General features: G+C 47.9%; 1 protein-coding gene across 2 annotated transcripts in view; it reads left to right on the forward strand.

Annotated features, from left to right (window-relative positions):
- Prkce (protein kinase C epsilon) overlaps positions 1-19,977 on the forward strand; it is a 479,816-nt gene that overhangs the window by 432,351 nt on the left and 27,488 nt on the right. For both annotated transcript variants that reach the window (XM_021186165.2, XM_029471044.1), the window contains exons 12-13: positions 11,770-11,908; positions 17,133-17,321. In XM_021186165.2, the coding sequence (XP_021041824.1) occupies positions 11,770-11,908; positions 17,133-17,321 (328 nt within the window). The remainder of the gene's footprint in view (positions 1-11,769; positions 11,909-17,132; positions 17,322-19,977) is intronic.

Consider the following 19,977-nt stretch of genomic DNA (forward strand, 5'->3'; position numbering starts at 1 on the left):
TCTCTCTCTCTCTCTCCTGATCAGCTCAAATGCAATGCAGAGGCTACAGGCAAATACTTTCCAAAGCCAAACTAAACAAATACAAATGTGAACCTTATCTTCTTAATTAATAAAATCTGTTTTCTGTCCCTTCAGAGGTCAGTCCATTTTCAGCTCCCTGGCCTTGAAGGAGGCCTCTGATATCCTCCAAGTAGCCTGGGTGACCTCCTGTTTGCAAGAAGACGTGCCTTCCCAACATTGCCGTCAACTTGTGCAGACTTACATTTGTGTGTCCTCAGCTCTTTATGGAGGTCAGGCGACCTGCAAGGGCTGACCGCTCTCCTAGCACGTGGGTCTTTGTGTGGTGGGACATGGAAGATGGACACTAGCTAGTTTTGCCAGTTTGGCTCTTTTTCCTGACATAGGAGCTTGAAGGGTCATTCTCTGGCTTTCCTGTCTGGGAATGCTGGCCCTTCACTGAGTCCTGTAGATCACTTCCCCCATAATCTAGGCATGGCCCTAAAGGTTATTCTTGGTCCTTTTTCTGGTGTGGGCCTTTCTGTGATGACAGACTGTTGGCTAGTCTAAAAGCTACACATTTCTGGGGTCTATGAAAGGTGAAACTTGCCCCAGCTTCCTTCTAAGTGCTGTGGTAGTATTCTGCTTGTCCTCTGCAGTGAGACTCACCACTCCCAGTGTTCTAGGTTGTTCCAGGTCTCCCTCTACATCCCAGGCTCCACCTTGAGGCCAAGACTGTGTTTTCTCCCTTGGTAGCTTCAATGCGCTCAAACGGACTCCCATAAAACTCAGTAAACATTATGGAACTCATACAAGGCCTGGTGAATGAGGGATAGCTTACAGTCATCCCTCACTTGGCTGGCTACTAAAATGAACTCAGCAGAGGCCCTGACTGTTGCTTCATTCCAATACTCAGTGAAAACTAAGAACCAGGCACTTCCCAGGGCTCCAGGGTCTGAGTTGTGACATCAAGGACATGGTCCTTGTTCTCGTGGGGTTCATAGAAGGGAAGCCATTATACAAGCAAGCAGCCTAATAATAAACTGTGAGCATTTCTGTGAAGGGGGTAACCATGGTGCTATGGCAAACAGCTTCTGTACAAAGAAGATCTCAGATGGAGTCTCATTTCTGGGAAGCGTGGATGCTGACATGACAAAGGTCCCCAAGGCAGGAAAGAGTGTCTGAGTATGAAGAGCTGTCTTGAGACCTATGTAGTCAGAGAGGGAGAATTAGCAACAAGGAACATGGAAAGAGCCTAGCTTCAGAGCTTGAATTCCATAGTGTTTGGAGGCTTTCAATCACAGTGGAGCCCTGGTTGCATTGACCTCTTCCTGAGTGATGGGGAGACTAGGGTAGAGGCTACAGGACAACTCAGATGAGCTGCCTCTGGTGATTTAACAGTTCCCAATGATAATTTGTTTCAGTGGTTCTGTGTGTTGTTTGGAAACATGGTTGCCAGGCATGGGATATGAGAAATCACTTTTCTGCTTACTTCTTGCTGGATCCATTCAACTGACCACTATAGAGATGTAGCTGCTCAGGGGTTCCTTCTTCATGGAGTGATTCATTGTGTGTGAAAGACACAAAGTGGAGCCAATGCCAGGACACCAAGGACAGATATAGCAGCCAACCAAAGACATCTATGTCTCCTGTTTTGATTTTGAGGGGACATGGTAAGTCGAAAGGCCAGGGAGTAGATTGATGAAGATGACAGAGGATCTCCACAGTACCTGGTCCCCTGGGTTCTTAGGATACGATTGAAGAATACAAGCCGAACACAGCCTCATCTGATTTGCATTTGGTTGTTTTTTTTTTAATGTGCACTAACAAAGATTTGCTCCCAAGAGGAGATGACAGCACTTAGTGTACAACAGTTAGGTTTGAGGGTTCAAGCCTTGTGACTTCCAGCTGCCTGCATATGCTAACATTGTAGACTAGAGGATGCAGCTGGTCTAGCCGTACCATCTTACCTCGTGTTTAGAGAAACGCAGGGAAGCAACTTGTTTGACATCTCTGTCCTCAGATCTAGTCTGTACTTGACCCCAAGTCACTGTTTTAATAAGTACAGGGTGACGTACAGGTGTACTCGATTGGAAACATGAAAAAGGGTGGGATATTAGCTATGAATGTTGTGATGGGCCTTGGAGCCTCTTCCCATGCTGGGGGATGCAAATACTTACTTGCTATCAACAGGGGTCAGGAAATTACCCAGCAAAAGCTAAGCATGCGCTTTCCTTGCTGTGAACCTTTTAAAAAAAGTCATATTTTGGGCTTTGTGCATATATGTGTGAGTAGCTGCATATAAATGCACATCTCCAAGAAGGTTAGAAGATGGAGTCAGGCCCTTTGGAACTGAAGTCACAGGCAGGTGGGAACCACTTGCTGTAGGTACTGAGAAACCAACTTGGGTCCCCTCCAAGAGAGGTATAGGCTCTCACCCACTGAGCCATCTATTCATAAGCCTTGCTCTGAGTTTGTAAGAAGCAGCTGGCTAGCCCGGCAATCAGATAAGCTATTCTGCAGTGATTCCAAGTCTTGATTCCCAGGTACACCCCTAGGTTATTTGTCTTGGCTATACACCAGCATGCTGTCTGACACCTTAAGTTCTTAGCGGCTGGAATAGTAGCTGAAGGTCTGCTCTCTCTAGATAAGTCTGTGTACTGAAAATACCCGTGTCTGGCTTATCAGTCCCATCTTCTAAATGTGTTTCCATGAGTCAGAAGCAACCACCCAGCGGTAGTGGCGAGGTTCTGTCCCTCAAAAGGGCAAAGTGTGGACACACTGACTTCTCGGGCAACATAGCAACGTGGCTAAGCACATGGAAGTGTTTTCTGCCACCAGTGTGTTAGGGATCAGTTAAACAAAAAATCTCCTCAGACCCCCTTTTTTTTCTCTCTCTCTCAACTAGAAAAATGCAGATAATAGTCCTCCCTGGAGGGTGTGGTAGTACACACATCTAGTCGCAGCCAGCTGCAAAGACTGAGGTGGGAGGAACTCAGGAGTCTGAGATCAGCCTGGGCAATACACCAAAATAATAACTACAAAAGCAATAACCTTCAAGTTCGCAAGGTGGGGTTAAGTAAAAAAAAAAATAGATTTTATAAGACTAAACAGGGAGCATGACATAAAAGCATTTAGAGAAATCTCTTTAAAGGCAGTTATGGCTGGGTGGACAGTGGCGATGCCAGCCTTTGTGGATCTCAGAGTTCAAGGCCAGCTCAGTGTACAGATCGAGTTCCAGGACAGCCAGGGATATACAGAGAAACCCTGTCTTAAGGAAACAAAATATAAATGAATAGATAAATAGACAGGCAGGCAGACAGACAGACAGACAGATGCCAGTTACTGGGGTTGGGAAATAGCTCAGTGGTTAACAGCACTGGCTGCTCTTGCAGAAGACCCAGATCTGATTCCCAGCCCCCACGTGGTAGCTAGTTGCCATCTGTAACTCCAGTCCCACAGAATCCAAAGCTGCTTCTGGGCTCTGTGGGCACCAGGTACACATTCAGTGTCCATACCTACATGCAGGCAAAACACTCCAACACATAAAATATAAATCTTATTTTTAAGAGACAGTGATGGCTAGAGAGATGGCTGGGTTGGTGAAGGGAGTTTGATACTCCCATAATCCATGCAAAGCAATGGGTGTGTGGTGCTGCAAACCTGTAATCCTTTAAACCTGCTAAGGCAGGAGGATCCTGGAGACTTGCTGACTCTAAATTCAGTGAGAGACCCTGTATGTCTCAAAAATACCAGGTAGAGAGTGACTGAAGACCTCCCAATGCTGACCTCTAACCTTTGCAGTCAGAGACACTCGTGTGTGTATACACACTGCCCCCTGGCACTCGTGTGCACACGCCTGCCCATGCCCTCCACAGGGCAGTTCTTTAGATTTTAAATGATTGGATTTTTCTGAGAAAAGGTAGATTTTCCCCTCCCATTAACACAGAATGAATCGTTAAATCATTCCGCTAGGGCTTCATACTTCTGTATGCTTTTGTTTATGGTGATAACAGCTACCCCTCACTTGCCTCCCTGCGTGGCCTCATGTGGCCTTTGAATGACTGAACATTCCTGAAAGAGAGACTGGGTTCTTGCCACAGAGGATGCCGGGCAGATGATACCAGCCTGTCATTAGTGTTTGTTACAATAGCCCAGGGCATTTAACCAGAGGGCAGTTTGACTCTACTGAGAAAGACTGCCTTTCTCCTGAAACATTGTTATTATTATTGTGAAACATGGAGGTGTTTGAAAGCATGTGCCAGGAGCTCTTCTAGTCCTCGCTGATTAACCAGTCAGCTCCCAATAAGCAGTCTCCAAGACTCCAAGAGTCTGTTCTCTGATGATCCAAATTCTGGCATCCCTGAAGTCAGTTTTCTGATCTCTTCTCTCAAGTAACTGAAAGAATTTCCTGTCATTTATATGGCGTGAAAGCCGAAGCTCTGTGGAACGGGTGTTCCAGGGGAGTGGAGAGTTCAAACGAAGCTCCTGGTTTAAAAACACAGGGACATTCGGCTCTTCTCTTTCAGAGTTTCAAGACAAGCACAAACATAGCCCCAGTTTTTCTTATCTATTAAGTCTCAGGTACTAGCCATGTTCTAAGTACCATGTGGTTTATAGAAGGAATATGGTCTGGCTTTTACTCTTGGGGGAAGTTGCCACCAGATTAGAACTGTGTCCCGAGTGGAAAGTGTGACAACCGTGGTGCATTGTGAAGAGTAACTCGGGCTCCACCGAGAAGCTGCTCTTCTGGGCCTGGCTCATCCCTCAGCTTTGACTTAACATCCATCCCCACCAAGAGCCCCGAGAGACTCCTGTGTAGCACCATGTGGTGGACTCTCATAAAGATGATCATAGTCTGAGATATTTGCTCTTGTCAGTCCCAGCTCTTAAACCCACGGCACTCGTGCCCAGGGCCACCCCACCGCACGTTTGCCCTCTTTCCAGCTGAGGCAGAGACGGAAAGACCCTGGGGCTTGCTGGGATTTTTTTTTCACTGGGTTATGTGAGAAAATGCCCACTCACCTTGGGGACTTATGCAAAATCGGGTGTAATGAATACTTTCTTTGAAAAATAAGAATCGCTATGCAATCACAGCTACTTACCTTCCCTTAGCTGGGATGCATATTTTTCAATTTCGGTTATTTAAAGACGCCTGAGAAAGAGCTTTCTCAGACCACCCTCAACAACAAACAACAAACACCAATTAACACATAAGGTAATGAATCCACAAAGATCCTTTGGGCTGTTTGCCCATCCAGCTAGGAAGCAGCAGTGTTAGGAATCACATCCAGAATGGTCTCAGTTCATACTTAAAAATCAGTAACAGAAGTCAGGGCCCACTCAGCATCTTGCCTCACAGTATGGCGAACTGATAACTTCTGTTCATAAGCTACCATACAGGTGTTGCATACTCATATAGCCATTGGGGCTAGAAGGGCAAACCACAAAAGTCTAACTTCAACTCACCCTGGATGTTACTAGTACTCTCTACAGTTGGTTTTTGTCATATGAAAAGCAGTTCCCTGTAGCTGTCACTCACAGGCAGAGAACATAGGGCCTGCCCATGGTCCTAAGTCCCAGCCCTAGCATCACAAAGAGAAGGAATCACAAAATGTAAAACCAGCATGTGAAGCTGGGGAGAGGGCCCAGTGAGACAGAGAGCTCTCGCAGAGGACCTGAGTTCAGGTCCTCACTACTCATGCCAAGTGGCTAACAACCAACGGTGACTCCAACTCTAGAGGAGTCAATGCCCTGTTACACACACGCGCGCGAGCGCGCGCACACACACACACACACACACACACATACATACATATTTCCCTCCCACCATTTCTCTGGAACTCACTCTGTAGACTAGGCTAGCCTTGAATTCAGAGGTTTGCCTGGCTTTGTTTACCAAGTGCTAGAATTAAAAATGTGCTTTCTTAAAGGCCAGCTATTGCCTGGCTAACAGAATCAAACATCTTTAAAAACATCATACTATTTCTGTATTTTTTGGAGACAGAGTCTCACTGCGAAGCCCTGATTGGCATGGAATTCACTATGTAGACCAGGCTAGCCACAAACTCATAAATGCCTGCCTCTGGCTCCCAAGTGCCAGGATCAAGGCGTGTGCCACCATACCTGGCTGAGGAGTCCTTTTGTTAAAGCAACAATATGACCTTGTCTCCTCTCATCAAGACAGTTGCCTGATACCAAGAGATCCATACGATAACTTTCAGTATTATACCAGTCTCTGGCTACCTCACAGCAAGCTTATTTGGGGGGCCTCTCCCTGCTCTCCCACCTCACTAAAGAAACAAATATATTTATTTTAGAAGTCAGGCTCCACCCCCTCACCCCAAACTAACTGCTAGATTTTATTTTGTTTTTCTCATCAGATGGGTTTTTAAGTACATGGTTTGGGAATTTCCTTTCTTGACATCCTTTTTTTTTTCTGGAAGAGGTCTGCACTCCTGCCCCAGGGGAGCCTTGGATATGCCGTCCTGCTTCTAAAGAAGTCTGTCCCTGTCAGTGGCTCTGACCCCAGGCCCTGTGGTCCTCTCCTCGCCACAGCCTGCTTTTCCCAGCCCAGTGGAATTTTCTCTGTGTCACACAGGGAATCCAGCTCATCTTTCGATCTCCATAAAGGTGGTCACAGTCACCATCCGTGAGGCCTCAGACGAGTTGCCCCTTCTGACTCTCACGTTCCCATCTGCTTTCAAGGTTTGATGGTGCCAGACATTACCTGCATTAGTACAGCCAGGATTCCTGTCTCCCAATAATGAAACAAATACTCCAGACCAATCTACATGTCCTGTTGTTTGCGTGAATGAGGGGCCAGCTCAGATCCATGACTGGATCATGATCAGTGTGACTTCCACTAGAATGATGGTTGTCAGCTCGAGGCCCTACAAGGGACATCTGGATGTCCACAGACATCTTTGACTATCCTAATTCGGGAAAATTAGTAATAACATCTAACGCTAGGACCGGGGATGGAGCTAAACATTCAGCAGTTCCCAGGACAGCCAGCATAGCAGAGTTCTTCCCCAAAGGCCAAGGCTGAGAAATCCTGAACCAGCAGGGACTAAGGACTTGCTCTTACCCTATTGTTCATAGCCAGTATCCTTGAGGGCCTCTGACCAGCCAGGGAAAGCAGTGTGGCTCCTGGGTTGTCAGTCTAGCGTAGAAGAAAGGAGAGTACCTTGGAGGGCAAAAGCTATGTATGTGGATTCTGCCTAAGGGACACTTCTGGGAATGACCCTCCCAGAATCAAAGGCTCTGAAGGTGCTTAGGACCAACAGGATCTGCTTTAATTTATGAATGTGTGTGAGACACGTGTGTTCAGATGCCCAAGGAAGCCAGAGGTGCAAGTCAGGTCCCCTGGAGCTAGAAGGACTCAGAGGCAATGGGAGCTGCCCGATATGGGTACTAAGGTCTGAACTTGGGTCCTCCAAAAGAACAAGCACTGCTAACTACTGAGTCATCTTTCCAGTCCCAGGATTACCCTGACGATTTAGTGTTGCTCCTGAGAGTCCATGGAGAGTCAGACCAGAGAGATGAACCCGAAACTAACACTGAAAAGGAAGGAATGATGTGATCATTAGCTGTAGATGATCTGAAAGTCCAAAGGATCCATGGGAAAACTTCTTAACAAAAACTAAGAGAATTCAATATAGTGGAAAGATGCAATGAAAAGAGTCAACTCATCTATGGAAAGACTGAAGATATCAAACAATATCTTGTGTCCTTCAGCAGTAAGTTCGGGTATAGTTAGTTACCATAGCGATGAGACGCAGCAGGGCTTCTGTCTTTGTTGTCTGTGAGTCATCCAACCCTTCCTAGGGCTTGATCCTAGTCTTGATGGTTAAAAGTGACTGCTATCACCATGCATGGTAGCCTCATGCAGGACAGGAGAGCAAAAGAGGAGAGAAAAGGTCCCACACATGTGACTGTCATACATCCATGCTCAGCTCCAGAGGAGACTTTGAATTTTAGTTTATCACTGTGCAGCTTCCTAAGGAAGTGAGGGTATTTGTGACAATCAGCAACCTGGCGTAAAACGTAGCAAGAAAGGCTCAGGATCGGCACAAGGGAATCATTAAAGGGCACAGATAAGATCTGAACAGATGGAAAGACAAACATAGTTATTGACCAAGAAGATTGAGCATCATAAACTATCAGCTCTCCCCAAGTTAATTTATAACTTTAAACATGTTCCCAATAAAACCAGCAACAGGATTTAAAAATATGTATAAACAGACGACTCTAAAGTTCATATGGAAAAATAAACAAGAATCTGAGAGCTAAGAAAATTTGAAAGTGGAGACCAGTCACATGCAGTATTAAGCATATAAATCTACAATAACTATGAAGTGGGCTATAGAAAAATGTTAAGGGCACAGGTGAAGGGCAGAGGTGCAGTAGAGACTCCATTTTCATATGCAAATTTTCCATTCAATGGGGAAACGATGACTACTAAACATCGGGTTGCTTCCAGACTTCTAGGAACAAGGAGAGTTGGAAGTGCATCTCAAACTTCTGTTAGAATAAATAAGTGCACTAATGATTTATGTTTATAAAAATGAAGGTAATGCAAGAGGGAGAAACCTTAGCAGAATACATATATTATTGAAAAGGAAAAAAAAATCAACCTAAGACATGGAAGCCCAAACCAGTAAAACAAAATATCCACTGAATTAAGTAAAAATAAATGATTTTAGTAAAAACTCCAGTAGCTACAACCAAAGTCAAGTAATAACCCTGCACCAAGTCTGGGCCCTAATGGGGAAGCGCTCTCGAAAACCAACTGCCGCAGTGTGAAGAAGTGTGCGTGCATGCGTGCACACAGGTATACACCCACACCCCTACACACCCCCACTGCGGCTCCTTAAGCATAACGAAAGCAAATGCTGAAAAACTTCTACAGAAGGGCAAGGATGTTCTGAGATACTGTTTAAACCTAACACACACCGAAGCTTGGCAGCATAGCATGCCATGGCAAAGTGTCATCGGTTGCCAATGGAAGGTTAGGAAGTTAGCCTGTAAGGAGGACAGCTTGGTGACCCACTGAAAAGGCTAAACATGAATGGCATTAGCAATAAATCAAGTAAAGGTTATCACATTGGTTCATCTATAAGGAAAAGGGGACAACTAAAGGCCTTATTCTTGAAACATAAAAAAAGTCCCAGATTATGGATGTGCACTTGTGTTTGAGGACTAAGAAGATGAGGTTGGTACCTGGGCAGTTGCCTTTCTGAAAAACTGTTGGTCAGGATAGCTAAATACTTGTTCTGTGTTGAGCTGGGTACTGAGTACCTGGGAGTTCTCCAAGTAGAAAGACTCACCCCTGCCTCCCCAACCCCTTCCCTGCCCCAGAGCTGGACCTCTGAGAAGGCAAAGGTGGGCCAAGTCTGGGCCTCCCAGCCCTCCTCCCTCCTAGAGGCCTACAGACTCCTAGTGGTTCGTTGAAATATCACTAAAAGCTGCAGGTGAGAGACTCCTGGCAGGCCTGGGGAAGTAGAAAGCCACAAGTCTGAGGGAGTCATTGCTGGAGAGGAGAAGGAAAGAAATGGGGGGTGGGCGGTGTGGGGGTGTGGACAGCACTAGACAAGCTCGCCCCAGAGGGATGGACCCTTTGTGGTGAGACTGAAGATCTCCAGAAAAGTGGACTTCTAATGGCAGCCAGACTGGTTCCCAGGGATTGATTGTCTAAACCTGTCCCCAAAGAAAGCAGTCACTCACCCTTCCTGTGTTTGGTTTTGTGTGCAAAGTTAAGAGTTTTCAAAGATTCAGATATCTGAGTGGGAACGGGAGGAAGTAGCCAGAGGTAGAACTCCGTACATCACTGGCTACAGGGTGGGAAGGAGTGTTTTAGCTAAGGCCAACCCAGGTCATAGCCAAGGGCACTCATAGGACTTGCTCATATCCAACAGCATGCTGGGTCAGCTTCTTCACCAGGGAGAAGAGAGGGCAGGAAGCAAAGAGGCCAGGCAGGAGTGGACTAGAGAAAGAAGAACAGGAGGCAGGAAGAAACGAGGGGCTGTCCCTAACTGGCCAGAAGCCTATGAGAAGGAGGGGTGGTGCCTGCTGGAGCCAAGGCTACTCCACCTGGAACCTGAGTCAGATCAGAACCTGGCTTGTGCGGACTTTAGACTACTATTACCCTTACTCAACCCATATCAGCGAAGCTGCTTCTTGCAGAGAATTTAACACAAAGGATGTGGCCGAAGACGTTCACCTTTCACACACTTCAAAACATCGGTCCTTCAAACAAGTCCACAAACGTAGCGTGTGGTTCCCGAGCTGACAGAAAAGGGACCAGCCCAGCAAGGTGACTTTTAGCAGGGCTATGCCACAGCCAGTGATGAAACCCTGGCAGCCTGGATCGCAGCCCAGCATTCAACCCTGCTTTCCCACCCCAGCCAGAGCCAAGCCTTGCCCTCTCTCGCTGCCAGGCCTGGGGTCGGGAGCTAGCTGCAGTGGCCCAGTTGTTTGGGCTCACTGTGCCTTCTGTAACTCCAGAGCATTTGCTTAGAGCAGCACTTTTCTACGTGATTGCTTCTTTCTCAAGGAATCCCAGCTGTAAGCAGAAATAGGGTCACGGATACAATGCAGGCAGGTCCAGAAGCACTTCCTGCCCCACCTCCACTCCAATCTGGGTCCCATGGGATGCCTGGAGCTCTCAAGTTGAGATGCCAGCAGGCACATGAGCATGGCCCTTTCTGACCTCTGCTTGTACGGAAAGAGGCCTTCTTTGCAAGGCTCACCTCAATAGCCCAGAGTAGTTGCTGAGGGAGACTCAGGGTGAATGGTTACTCCAACCACATAGTCTAGATTCCTCTACAGAGCCAGGCCTGGGGTTTGCAAGGTTGGTGGAAAAAATTATTTTTTAGCGACCTGGTTTCTAGGTAAGAAATCTTAGAAGACTGGAGTGTTAAAATGGGCCTCAAAGAAACCACTTTGATTGAGGCTGGCCCACTCCTGTGACTCTCACCTCTCCTATACAGAAACATCTGGATCGAGATTATTTCTCTTACCTGTTACACCCAGATTGACCTTGCTCAGGCACCATGCTCCTGCAGGCAGGGCTCAGTCTCCCTTGGTATGGATTTCAAATCCCTCTTCCCGGCATCTCAGACTCTTTAAAGTTGTCCCTCAAAGACACAGCCGTCATGTCTCACTCTGCTCAGAAACCCAGTTCTCTGGCCTCTTTCCCTTTGCCTCTACCTCCCATCTCCTTTGATTGCTCTCTTCACGGTCTGTCCAAATGCTAGCTTTCACCAAACCCTGAGAGCCACTGCTGTTGGCCATACATCAATAGATGTTGGCTACACCAACCATCTGTCATCTCCCCGTCTCAAACTCAGCAGCTCAAGCTCTTGTGGATTTTTTTTCCTGATTCAGTGATGCGATATATATATATATATATATATATATATATATATATATATATATGACCCTGAATCCCCTGAGCTAGTTAACTTGTGAAGGATGGAGGGCAGAGGAGACCTCCTTTCTCACAGAAGGATCTAAATAGGAGTTCTAACCCTAATATGGCCCTGATTCTGTGCAGGATCCTGTCTTTTGCTGAGGTATTGTAAATACTGTTGAAGGTTGTCCAGCTGGGAAACGGCCCTAGCCTGAGGTTAATGAGGCAGGTCATAACCTACTCCAAGATTCCCTTGACTGGAGATTTCCCTAGGGTATGTGCTTCTTTCTCTCTAACTCAAGAAAGACCCTGCTGTGTGTATGAGGCTAACCATGTGGCCTTGACCTGTGTTGCAGGGATTTGAAACTGGACAACATCCTTCTAGACGCAGAAGGCCACTGCAAGCTGGCTGACTTTGGGATGTGCAAGGAAGGGATTCTGAATGGCGTGACAACCACCACCTTCTGTGGGACTCCTGACTACATAGCTCCAGAGGTAAGGCCCACCCATGCATAGAGTTAGCCTCTCTCTCTTCGTGTCAGAACAGAGAAACAACCCAATACCGTGCATGTGGGGGTCATCCAAGGATGCCAAGAGAAGACTCTGCAAAGGCAGGATGGATTCTAGGAGTAAGAGACGGGAAGGGAAATGGTTTCATGATTTTTCTGTAAGGATGGAGTGGTAGTGGGGATGGACTGGTGAGCTGAGAGTGACCGGCTAGTCCCCATGCTTGAGTAAGTCCTCACTAGGTATCATGCATCCACCCAGAGCTCCCACCAGAGCTCAGACTAACAGGAACCGGTTGACTTGCAGGAGAGTTTTCACTTCTTACTTAATGGAAACACTGAAAGCCCACTGAAGAGGCCGCCAAGTAACTTCACCGGATGTCAGATAAACAGCAAAACCAGGAATGCTTTGCCATTTCCACTGAGGTAGCAAGTCTGTAGAGTGCGCATGCACACAGGACATGAGGACAGTGTAAGCAAAGGTCAGAGGTGTCTACTGTGAGCTTTACCTGTGTGAAAGTTGAGTTACCATGTTGTGATCATTTGTCTTGTGTCCTTCCAGAGCAGTCTGACCCAAACTGAGAGATCCTTAGCATGAATGATTCAAACTTAGCCATGTAGTCACACAGACACTTAATTAAATGCCTTTGATGGTTTTTGAAACACGTAAGATGGGAGGCAGGTACCAAGCTCACTGAGCACTGCCCGTGTTAGCGTCAGAAAGCCGCTTCCATGGGGACATCATTTGAGCACCTGCCAGACAAAGCTCTATGGACATGGAGCTGACTGAGGCTCTGGCTGCTCTTCTAAGAGAGCTTTTGGTCTAGACAGAGTGACACCGAAACAAGCAGAGCAATGGTGCCTAAAACAGGACAGGGCCCACAGGATATGGGAAGGCTTCACGGAGCTTCCAAGACCGGGAAACTGAACGGCAAAGAGTACATTTTAGGTTTGCTTTAACCCTAGGGATGAGGAGAGCATTGTTGAAAACAAGAAGGATCAGAGTGGGAGCCGTGCCGAGAAGGGAAGTCCATTTCTCAAGGCTGCGAATCCTCTCAAGGCAGTGTCTGGGTTTCTAATCTGGGTACTACACATAGGTTCTAAGGCGTGGTCTTTTGACTGAGTGAGTGAGTGAATGAATGAATGAATGAATGAATGAGAGACATTTCAACATGACCAGAAGCCACGGGATGAAAACATCTTGGCAATTTTCAGGAAATGTAAATAACACAGCTAGAGAGCTGGCAGGATGACTCAGCAAGTAAAAGCATGTGTAGCCCTAGAACAGACTCAAAGGTGGGGTGAGAGAACCAAAGGCTAAGCGTTGTCCTTTGACCTCCATGTACATGTGTGCCATGTGACGTGTGACCTACACACACACACACACCACTCTAACCAATAAAATAAAACACATTTCAAAAATAGTAGAGATAGAGCACATGTTTTATTAGTGCTTGTAACAATGAACAAAATTCAGGTAAAGGAGCCGGGAACATGAACTCAATCCCGTAGGATCTATGGACCTGCTAAGGGTTTCAATGTAGGAGAATCTTTATCATGTCCATCCTGGGAAGAAGGCAAGCCCCCAGAGTACACATCAGCAGGCTGAGGAGAGCCTTCGTGATGCACGCCCAGCAACCACGTAAACCAAGCCTGTGGTGCAAGACTATAATCCCAGCACTCAGGAGGTGAAAGCACAAGACTGGGGAGTTCAAGGTCACCCTCAGCTGCATAGCGAGCCCTCGGCTACCCTGAAGTTCCTGAGACCCTATGTCACAAAATATTTAAACTATTCTGATCTCAGTGAACTCGAACTGGACTGGACGGCTGGAGGATGAAATTGTTTACATTGCATATTCGTCTCTTCGTCCCTGGGGTGATATTGTTGGATATCACTTCCTCGTATATGTCTCCTGGAGTTGGCGCAGCTTTTCCAGAACATTCCATAATTGAGCTAACTGTGGATATAGAACACCTGTTGGGTTCACCCACGTAAGTGGGTCAGGGTAGCAGACTCCATGGCCTCCGACTTGGAATCTGAGTCTATGTGTCTTTGAAATAAAATTCTTATACTTCCTCTTTAAGATGCATGTACAAAGATGTTTTAAATGCACAGAGGATTCACCTTGCTTTTTCTGTAGCCATTGATACCTTGATCATACTGCAATACATCCAGTGAATGTCTGATCATATACTGCAATACATCCAGTGAATGTCTGCTCATACTGCAATACATCCAGTGAATGTCTGCTGAGGTTTCTCCTTAAGAAAAAGGGACATTGTCTTTGCATCCTTGTGCTGACATGGAACCTCTAGTTTTAGAATTCAGTCTCAATGCCAAGTGAATTGATAAAGTTTTTGCAAAAAACGAAACGAAAGGCCGAGGAAGGGACAGGCCTTCAGGCTTCTGTCCGCAGGTCAGACAACACAGGTGGAGTGAGGGAGTGCTCAGGAATGAGGCTTGAGGGCCCAGCAGCTCAGTGTGCCACAGAGCTCTGATCTTCTGAACTAGGCGGTCCTTTCTGTTGTGTGCCCCCATGGCAAGAACACCAGCCAGTCAACAGCACAGAGACAGAGGTGAAAGGAAGGCCTCCCCTGGACTTATCTTTACCAGGAGAGCCTCCATTCCCACCCCTCTGTGAGCCAACGCCACAACGGCCAAAGGCTTGACAGCAGTTAAAGATCTGCTCAGGACAAACATGTGCACAGCTCACAACAAGGACTGGCCAAGTGTAGCTCCCTTCCCTGGTCTCTTCACTGCTGGGTTATAACATGGGGTATGAGAAACAGTCCCAAGAGTTGAGTCCAGACCTGCCCAGAATGTCCTCATATGCCCTTGTATAGTGGAGAAGTGTATTGGAGCCTTGAGTTCCTGTCTTTCCCATGGGGATCCTAATGCCTGCTCTGCCCAGCTCAGCAAGCTGCGTTAAGACTCTAATGGGATTAGAGGTGGGAGTGATTCATAAGGCATAGAGAGGCTAGCCTTGAAACCAGAGCCACCTTCTTAGCGATCAGCTCTGCCAAGCCGTCTCTACCCACCTTGCACCCCTGGCTCACACCCCCTAGCACTTGTCTCCGCTTATTTCTGCCCTCCTTCCCTCTCCCCACCCCCCCCACCCCCGCTACACAAGAAATGGCTCTCAGTTCCGGGTCACACCCGGTTTTATCAGGGCCTATACCTGTCCTTCTCTTTTACCCTTGAACCTCTTGAGGGGCTGGCTTCCATACCAGATGCCCTCCGAGGGCACACAAAAGCCTTACCTTATCTTCCTTACCAGCCCCATTGCTGGCAAGGTGATCAGGCCAAGGATAATCAGGGCTGAGCCCTTAAGGGAACTTTATAAAAAGATTACACCAAAACCAAGTCTGGATAAGGCTACCTGGCCATTTCCACAGCACCATCCAGTGTGAGCATAGATAGACAAGCTTATAGACAAACCACGGAAGCGCAGGCGCCAGCCATCCACGAAGAAACGGCTAAAGTGGTCAACTGGTCAGCAGGGCCCATGAGCTGCAGAGTTAATGTGGTGCACTGAGTAAGAGCCACACGGTGCAAGGCGTGGAGTGGTAGTTGTGTTTTAAGAGTATGAATGGTCTGGGCACCACAGCAGACTCTGGAAAACGATAGGCAATAACTCTGGAACTTTCCAGATGCTCCAAGGAGAGAGCTGACTGTGAACAAGTGACTGAAAACACAGTATTATAAAGGAAGTGCCCACAAACCCTAGGAACAGGCACGACCTTAGTATGTCAGAGGACAGAAGACCCTGAAAGGGAAGCAATCTGGCATAGCCATGACCCGGAAGGACAGAAGCCAGTGGTACAGAGGAGACTTGGTAAGCCAGGCTGACTACTAGGTCTCAGGAGGTTGAAGAAGACTAAGCTTTGCCTGGGCCCCCAGCCAGTGCAGCCTGAAGTTCTGAGTCTACAGGTCTCCTGCACTAACCACTGGACAGAGAACCCCAGAGGCTAAGGAAACAGGTCATGAGTCAGACAGAAACACTGAAGAGGCAGCTGAACGTCCTCCCACTCTTCTTCATCCCAAATAGAGAAGGTTCCTAAGCTAAGTGTGGACTTCGTGTCATTAGATGTTGCTACTGAATTCTGTTTAACCCCAAAGGATCTAGGCTTGCTGTAGAAAGGGGTGCGGGTAGCGTGTTCCACATGGGTCCATCCTGAGTTAATGCTCTGGCTGTCCATTTGGCCAGATACACAGTGGTTGGGAGGAGGGGACATTGCTGAGTGTGGTCCTGGTCAAAGGTAAAATTCACAAGACAGTCATAGAACTGATTGGATTTTGGCTTTGCCCGTAAGGATAACATACATTCGCAAGGTTAGCCCCAGAGGAAAGGAGATCCACAGGGTCTGTTAGATGACCCTAAGTTCATTGGTGAGATTCGGAGAACCAGAAAGATTGATGGAAATGAGTCTTTTACCGTCATAGACGAGAGCATAGTAGCCTCTGGTGGGTAAAACACAGGGGCTTGGGGAGAGACCTTCCCTCTTATTTCCTTCCATGGAGCACGGGGCTGAGGTAAGTGTTGTCACCACTTAAGGAATATCAACTTTCTGTTTCAAGCCAAGCATGGTGGCACACACCTTTGATCCCAGGACACAGGAGGCCAAAGTGGGCAGATCTCCGAATGTTCCAGGCCAATCTTGTTTATATAGTGAATTCTGGTCTAGCCAGGGCTACAAAGTGAGGCCTTAGCTCAAGTGGGGGTGTGGGGGGAAAGCAAAAACAAAACAGATTGTGGTTCCATTCCCACTGGGCAGTCAGGGTGCCCAGGCTGTGAATGATGGGAATCGAACTTCCTGCACAGCTGGTCCCTCTCAGCATCGCCTTTTGAAGTTTACACCCTGCTCCCCTAACCCAGAGTTAATGTTGAGCTGTGCTCTTATCTTTTGAAAGTGGACCTAAATGCTGCCCCGGAGCTTTATCTAGCATGCAAACTGAGAAGTGGCCTCTTGTTCCCAGCAGAGGTTAGATGGTAGATCTCACTGTGGAGCGAGGATAGCGGCTCCCACACTTAAGCCTCCCTGAAGAAGTTGGGGTAGCGCCCCACCCCACACCCCAGGGTAGCACAGCTCCACTATGGCGGAGCAAGGTGGACAGGAAGGCCAAGACCTTCCCTGGAGAGTTGGGTGGGAGAGTTGCTGCTGGAGTCAGGCTCTTAAATGGTCCCTGACATGCCATCTGTTTCCCCGCACAGATCCTACAGGAGTTGGAGTACGGCCCCTCAGTGGACTGGTGGGCCCTGGGAGTGCTGATGTACGAGATGATGGCTGGGCAGCCCCCCTTTGAAGCTGACAATGAGGACGACTTGTTCGAATCCATCCTTCATGATGATGTTCTCTATCCTGTCTGGCTCAGCAAGGAAGCTGTCAGCATCCTGAAAGCTGTGAGTGACTGTCCCTCACCTGTGTCTCTGTCCCCTGAGGGCGCTCCTCCCCCAGTCTACCCCTGACCCCATGTGTGTGTGTGTGTGTGTGTGTGCGCGCGCGCGCGTGCCTGTTTGTCTGTCTGTCTGTCTGCCTGCCTATCTGTCTGTCTGTCTGCCTGCCTATCTGTCTGTCTGTCTGCCTGCCTGTCTGTGTGTCTGTGTGCTCATCAGACAGTTTGTCCAAGATCACAGTGCTGGTTCAAGGCAGAGCCATGTAACAGCCCAGGAGCCCCAGCTTTTATTCCTGCCTTCTGTTCCCTTTCAAAACACCCCAGACTTCAGTAGTCAACCAGTGATATACACAAAACCTGCCCTGTTCAAGGACCCCAGACTCTTGGTCTTCCTTTATTTTATATATTTTCTGAAGAAACTTGACTGTCTATATGATAGCTGGGGAATTTTGCAGCACTCGCCATAGCTAGTGGAAGTCATGCCATTTTTAAGACGTACAAGTATTTTGCAGGGGTCTGGAATCACACGCTGTGCCCTGCCCCACTTCTCTCTGCCCCTCTGCCCCTCTGCCCCACCCCCACCCCCCGTGGCTCCATGTTCAAGGATTCATGACTTAGCTGAGCCTGTGCTCACACCCTCTTTGTTCTATCATGGTGGCATTTGCCCTGGGCAGCCTCTTCTCTGTCTCCTTAGCTGTCTCTTCTGCCTCTCACTGGACATATGCCCTACTGTGTGGGAGTCTTGCTCTACCTCCTCCTCATGCCTCTAAAAGACAGAATTTTCCTTGAAATTCCTTCATTCACCCTCACAGCAAGTTATGCCTTCTGGTATACTATGGGGGACTAGGAATGAGGCCCAGGTGTTGAGTGTTTATTGGCATTCATGAAGCCCTGTCATCAATTGCAAGCCATGCATTAGTAACGGGAGCACATACCTGTCTGTCATACCTGTTCTGGGAGAAAGAATGAAGAGTTCAAGGCCATTCCTCAGCTACATAGTGAGTTGGAGGCCAGCCTGGGCTACCTGAGACCTTGTGTCAAAAACAACATCAGACAGCATCAGAGAGCAAAGCGCTTGCTGTCCAAGTGTGCTGCAAAGAGTGTCTGTTGCAACATGGAAGATGACTGCTCTTCGGTCTTTGTGCTGTCCTCTTTATCCCAGTTTACAAGGAGGTAATGTGGCAGGTGACTTGAAGCGTGGTGGGGGCAGGGTTTGCCTGAGAGCCACACCTGTCTGGGGAGTGTGTCCACACCTACCTCCAGCTGACTGCAGGCCTGCAGCCATCAGCACTTCCTTCGCCAGCCCTGCTTTTCCAAGGGGAAGCCTGAAGCCCGGTTTTATCCTCCCTGTGAAGTGACATGAACTCCTTCCCTTCAAAAGAGTGTGTTGGCCAAAGCAGAGCCTGTAAGGGTCACATGTGGGTGCCACAGTTTGATCCAAGCCTTTGCTGTTGCCTTGCTAGTGTTTCTTACTGACCTGTTAGGTTACATCACAAGTATAGTCACTCTCCGGTTCTGGGCTCTCCCCAGCCCTGAGCTCTCACTAGCTTGAATAACTAAGACACATAATTATTTAAAATGATAGCCTGTGCACACTTCTACCTGCCTGCCTCCTATACTCTGGACGCAGTGTGAGGTTTCATCTCCTTAGGTGGATACCAAGACGATAAAGATGCAGATTCTCACCGCTTTATCTCTCACCGTTGATACAGAACTTAGACGGCTTGCTGTGTTTCCTCTCCCAGAAGGGGCTATGGATTCTTCCACCGAAGGCTGCGTCTGTCTGTCTGTCTCTGCATTTCAAAATGCCTTTGGGGCAGCTGTCACAGGGGTTCTCCCACCAAGGACCATCCCTGAGTGATTAACTAGGGTGGAGATCTGAGCCTCCTGCTCTAGCTCCCAGACCCCCACCCAGACCCTCCCTGACAGCTGATCTCCAGCAGGAGATCCACATGGAGAAGAACTCTGTGCCTGGCAAACATCAACTCAGCCTCATTCTGAGTCCCCTGCCCACATAGCAGCTAAGTGTGTGTGTGTGTGTGTGTGTGTTTCCATCTGTCCTCTCCCCCACCCTTCTCCCTCTCTCTACCCCTCTCTTTGGATGACCCAGACAGCACTATGGTTTTTAATACTCCCTCTAGACAATTATCCAGCAATGTTTGGACATATTGGAGCTGGTGCAATCGCAGGGCACGTGGTGGGTGCAGATGTGTAAGGACATACTAAGACATACCAGAGCTACTGCCAAAGAGCCTACAGCACACAGGACAGCCCTACAAGCAAACAATGTCAGTAGCACTGCGTACAAAAACTGTTGACACCTGGGGCTGGAGAGGTGGCTTGGTGGTTAAGGGCACACACTGCTGTTACGGAGGACCCACGTTTCCTGGCACTCATGCCAGACAGTTGACATCCACTTGTGTTTCCCACTCCAGGAAACTGCTGCTATCTGCTGAACTCTCTGGACACTGAATTCACACCAGCACATCCCTCCTTACATGCACCTACACCTCATTTAAAAGTTAAATAATAAATGAGAGGGGGGGAGAGAGGGGGGGAAGAGAAGAGAAGAGAAGAGAAGAGAAAGAGAGAGAAGAGAAGAGAAGAGAAGAGAAGAGAAGAGAAGAGAAGAGAAGAGAAGAGAAGAGAAGAGAAGAGAAGAG

The sequence above is a fragment of the Mus caroli genome, chromosome 17 (genome assembly GCF_900094665.2).
Source record: "Mus caroli chromosome 17, CAROLI_EIJ_v1.1, whole genome shotgun sequence".
Lineage (NCBI taxonomy): Eukaryota > Metazoa > Chordata > Mammalia > Rodentia > Muridae > Mus > Mus caroli.